Here is a 4754-nt window from a genome sequence, read left to right as displayed (position 1 = left end):
TGATTATTTTTGGAAAAAGTATATGTCTACAATTACATTATCAATAGATATTTTATTTTATTAGTGACTTAGTGTTATGCAATGTGATATTATTTATAATAATGTTAATTTAGATAAAATTTGATGAATTATTTGCTTATTGTAAAATAAATGAATAAAATTTATAAATTTAGAAAATTAAGAGTATTATTACTAATAATAAAATAGAGACAATATTTATACTTATAATATTTTCTTTTGAAATAGGAAAAAAGAAAGTCAATTTTAATTTATTTTAAAGAAACTTAAATATTGGAGACAAATTTGAAGCCAAACTATTGCGAAAGAAACAGAGAAAAATCCTATGGGCTTTCTGGGACAATCATCAACGAGAACCGAAACATACCAAAGAACCGGGTTTTTAGGTTCTGTGTCGGTTATCGATATATGATTTAAGCAGACGCGTCAGAAGTATCTCATAAGTCATACCATACGAGGCTACGATCTAAGTTTGATCTGAGTTTAAAGATCCAGAAATCTTAAGGAAGATATGACAAAACCCAGAAACCTGTTTAGATTTTGCTGTCTGCTAATGGCGTTTTTGTTTGCTTATTCTGCATCTGTCCAGCTTAATGATCCTGGTACTCAAAAAAATAAAACTTGTTTTTTACTTCGTCTATGATCTCTTTAACAAGATTATGTAAACTTTCATTTTTTGTTTGTGTTTCTGTAGATTGGTACTTCTGGTTTCCTCTATACACACTTGCATGTTTAATTAATCTGATCAACTGCAAAAGAAGAATATCTAAGTCGAGAAGAATCAAACAAATGATGGTGAGAACAGCTTTAGGCTTGGGTCTGTTCTTGTTAGTTAAAGTTGTTGCAGAGGATGTCATAACAGAGAAAGTTGGAGTCTTGTCTTTGGATCTTACTCATAGAGTGGTTAGAGAGAAGATTGGAAGTGGTTTGGTCGTAGCTTCAATGGTTCTGCAACTACAAGCTTCTTCCACAAAACCCATTGACTTTGGTAAGAACAAGAAGAAGAAAGATTCCAATCTTTAGAAAAAGTTTCAAACTTTGATTGGTTCTTAATGATTTCAGGTATGCTTGCAATAGTAATCTTTGGCTATGGACTTCCCTTTTGGTTCTTCACAGTTATGAAAGGAGAAATCAAGATTTGATCAAAGATTCCATGGAGAGAAAAAAAGGTAAAAGCTTGAAGGAAACTAAACAGAATGAATAAACCAAAGCTGTCTACAGGTTCAATGGGAAAAAAGGTCAAAAAAAAAGTCTGAAGGAAACTTATTAAAACAAATCTGCAAAGAATGTTCCTAGGAACCAAAATCTAACACAATAAACTACCTCTGCAGTTAGTTGCTTTACAACGACAAGGATGCTCAGTTTCTTGTCCAGATGTTACCAGTCTGCGACCATAGTCTCGAGTGATCTCTTCTCCTGCAGCTATCTGTTTTACACGCATAACAAAGAATCAGTTCAGTTCAACACTTTGATACTTCTTTCAAGCAAGAAAGAAGAAGAGCCTTACATCCATACTGGCATATAGACCGATATGAGCCAGCGGGGATTCCATGCTATCCACAATAACTTGGTGATTAACGAGATTTGGCGAGCAGCTAGAGATGAAACCAGATTACAAAATCAACAGTCTATGTAGTAGTAGTATAATGCAAAAGTTTTAGTTTTGTTTTACACACCTGTGATTGATGTATCGAGCGATGTTGCCATGGGTAGTAGCATCAATAACATAATCGGACTCTCCTTCGATCAATCTACCGATATCGTTCATATTAGCATCAATTTGTTGTATGTAGCTGCAACCTTCTTTTCCATACCTATGAAATCAATGGCAGGATTTTAAGTTTTGCTACGTAAAAAAAGGCTAAAAATATCATCAAAAATGCTACGTACTGGTTTCGTCTCTTGTTTGCTTCTTCCTGATCAATAACCTCCCCAATGTATTCACAAACAAATGTGCCACGCAGTATATGTTCACAAGCTCTCAATCCCCATCCCTGTGGATCAACCAAGTCATGGATATCGGAATTGAAGTAAGAGAGATGGATAAAACGACAATGACTGTAAAAGGATCACACCTTGCTTTCAGTTCTAAACACTTCTAGTTTAACGTGAACTCCATTCTGCAAAACCCGATTCTGACATGTTCTTGAGCATCCACAGAACTCATTGCATTCATAAACAGGATAACCTTCCTGTAACATTTTCAGAATTGACAACAAAAATCATGTGATGTTATGCCAGAGAAAAGAGGACCAACGAATATGATGTCAAGTAGTAACAAGATTACCTCCAAAATGATCCGTTGTTTGTCATCATATGGGAATCTAAACCTCATGGGTTTTCCATATATGTCTCTAGCGTCCTCAAAATCGTTACTGAAAAGGTATACGTGATCACAAGTTACAGGCGTGCACACTGAACTGCGACATCCACACCTGAGCTGCAGATTCTGCATCATAAACAGCGGACAAAAGAACAAAGTTACAACATGGAGTCACAATTCTGTTTCAAGGATACGACAAAGCTACAACAAGTAATGATACCTCCTTCACGAGATCCATTGACGGATGAAGTATTGATTTTGTAACATAAATAAAGCTTTCCCAAGGCTTCTCTTGCGGCTTTTCGGAATTCAAAAGACCATCATCGACGACACAAATTGGAACAGCTTCCTTACCACAGCTTAAGTCGTTGCACAAAACGGTAGTATTTCCAAACGGTCTCTTACTAAAATGATGAGCCTCCATGATACAATGACACTCATCCAGTTCCAACTCAGAATTAGAATGTTCTCCAGCTTCCATAGCTACCCCAAATCGATCATTCTCTTGTCTCGGGATCACGGGACGTAGAAGATTTTGGTCTTTAACAGACTTACATCCGTTAGAGCATATGTATCCTTCCTGATGCCATTGCACTTGTACACCTTGCTCACCGCAAAGTTTTGCTGCCTTGAGATATATCCGCTCAGGCAAATTCCCGAATTTAGCCTCCAAAGAGTTCTCAAGGCTCACCCTACAGCAAGCTGATCGAGCAGCAGACAAGATATCGAGGTTATTAGGGCGATGTTTCGCTTTCTGAACCTTTGACAACAATATATTCGAAACCACAGAGCAATGAGCATCTGTTGTGCCATCAACGTTTCTACTATCGCTCGGAAGCGGCGATGATACTCCAGTGTTTCCTTCCGTGCCGAGAGATTTCGAACCTTGTATCCTCCTCTTCATATTTACACCAGCCCGGTTTCTAATCCTATATGAGACTGCTCCAAGACTTTTCTTGAACTTATTCGGACGACTAAGCCTACCAGATTTCATCCTGTAGGTATTAAACCTTAATCCTTTCTTTGGACCACGAGAGCCAACTAGGTTCGGTCCCATGTGTTCAGCTTGATGATGACGGCCAAGGTCAGGTAATAAATTGAATTTCATCCCACAGAACTTGCAAACAAATTTCTGTACGCCGCTTGCACTCTCGCTGTTTTGGCTCAACACAATTTGTGAACTGCCTGCTTCAGGTTGCTGAGAAGACTCATCATTAGTCAAGTTGCACTCAGAGACAACGGTTAGCGATTTGCACTCAGAAGGATGCACAGCTTGCACATGTAATAGCAACTGATCTTTATCTCCAAAATGACTGCCACAAGGAATACACTGAAGAAGCATACACTTTTCCGCAAACTGCACATGATGTCTCTCCTCCACATGACTTTCCAAAAGCTTTCTGTTCACAAAAGAATCTAAGCAAATAGCACAAGCAAATCCACTAAAGGACCATTTATCTTTGTCAGTAGATTCTTCTCCATTATCATCATCACCACAGGCATATGTATCATATAATAATGATGCATCTTCTTCATCATCACCAGCACCGAAACCCCATATCCTAGTTAATCTCTCCCTTTCATAGGATACTAACTTCATCAAGAACTCCCCAATTCCAGCGTCAGCGTTTCTTGAAGCTTCTGCTTTCGCCCAATCAAGTTGTACTTCCATTGGGACAGAGTTTCTTAAGGATAAGACACTTTTGAAGAGCTTGTAGAAAATATCACAAGCTTGATGTAGAGCCAATTTTTCCTCACGCGATAAACAACCCCTTAAGAGATCTATAAACACTTCCTTCGATATGATTCGACTCTTACCATTCCTTGCACGCTTGAGCCAGTTAGGAAGGTGCTGTTCACAGTACAATGAGTGCTTCGTTGAGAACTCACTGCAAGTAACATAACTGTTTTCTGAGCAAGAACCTACACACAAGTTATCCTCTTGGCTACAATGTTCAAACATCTCAGTGAAGCTTGTGGCTCCATGGGGCTCATGTTTCTCGAAAGATGGACCTTCTGGTTCTCCAAAGGGCACCAAATCTTGACATTGATTCGTTTCGAAGTCTGACATGATTTCCGCTACCTTTCTTTTGGCCGGAAGAGATAAAGAATTATCAGGTTTCTCTATCCCTGTTTGAGGGCGGTGTTTCTTGCAGAACAACAAACCGGGTAGAGATCGGTGCTTGCATTTGGTACCAAGAACAGTAATGCCTCCGCACATTGGTGCCTCAACTGCAGGAGAGCCCTCGTTCTTCGTAGATTTGGTGGTGAAACGAGAAGCTAAATGCACACAACAATATACATCACCTTCATTAGCCCACCTCACACATTGCCTTCCTTTTGATTCAATGAAAGCTGTGCATTGCTGACTCTTATTTCCCGAACCAAATGGTTTCTTCAGAACTGGTTCGTT

At 38.7% G+C, this 4754-nt stretch overlaps 2 protein-coding genes across 2 annotated transcripts in view; one reads left to right on the top strand and one right to left on the bottom strand.

The window, feature by feature from the left end:
* LOC104702895 lies at positions 477-1437 on the top strand. Its single transcript, XM_010418816.2, has 4 exons — positions 477-620; positions 713-1006; positions 1081-1187; positions 1350-1437. The coding sequence occupies exons 1-3, from the start codon at positions 530-532 to the stop codon at positions 1158-1160; spliced, it is 465 nt and encodes a 154-aa protein (XP_010417118.1). The 5' UTR covers positions 477-529; the 3' UTR covers positions 1161-1187; positions 1350-1437.
* Positions 1196-4754, bottom strand: part of LOC104704993 (histone-lysine N-methyltransferase SUVR5-like) — a 6794-nt gene continuing 3235 nt past the window's right edge. The window contains 7 exon segments of the mRNA XM_010420987.2: positions 1196-1444; positions 1526-1613; positions 1695-1832; positions 1909-2012; positions 2094-2210; positions 2306-2467; positions 2562-4754. Of these exon segments, the coding sequence (XP_010419289.1) occupies positions 1325-1444; positions 1526-1613; positions 1695-1832; positions 1909-2012; positions 2094-2210; positions 2306-2467; positions 2562-4754 (2922 nt within the window). The 3' untranslated portion in view covers positions 1196-1324.

Source organism: Camelina sativa, chromosome 7, assembly GCF_000633955.1.
Source record: "Camelina sativa cultivar DH55 chromosome 7, Cs, whole genome shotgun sequence".
NCBI lineage: Eukaryota > Viridiplantae > Streptophyta > Magnoliopsida > Brassicales > Brassicaceae > Camelina > Camelina sativa.
The sequence above is the reverse complement of the archived record's forward strand: the minus strand, read 5'-3'. Positions and strand labels throughout refer to the sequence as shown.

Bases quoted from the DNA above. Each gene is read 5' to 3' on its own strand.
- LOC104702895 (XM_010418816.2), top strand. From the start codon at position 530: ATGACAAAACCCAGAAACCTGTTTAGATTTTGCTGTCTGCTAATGGCG. The intron at 621-712 runs GTACTCAAAAAA...GTGTTTCTGTAG, and splicing joins TGTCCAGCTTAATGATCCTG to ATTGGTACTTCTGGTTTCCT. The intron at 1,007-1,080 runs GTAAGAACAAGA...TAATGATTTCAG, and splicing joins CACAAAACCCATTGACTTTG to GTATGCTTGCAATAGTAATC.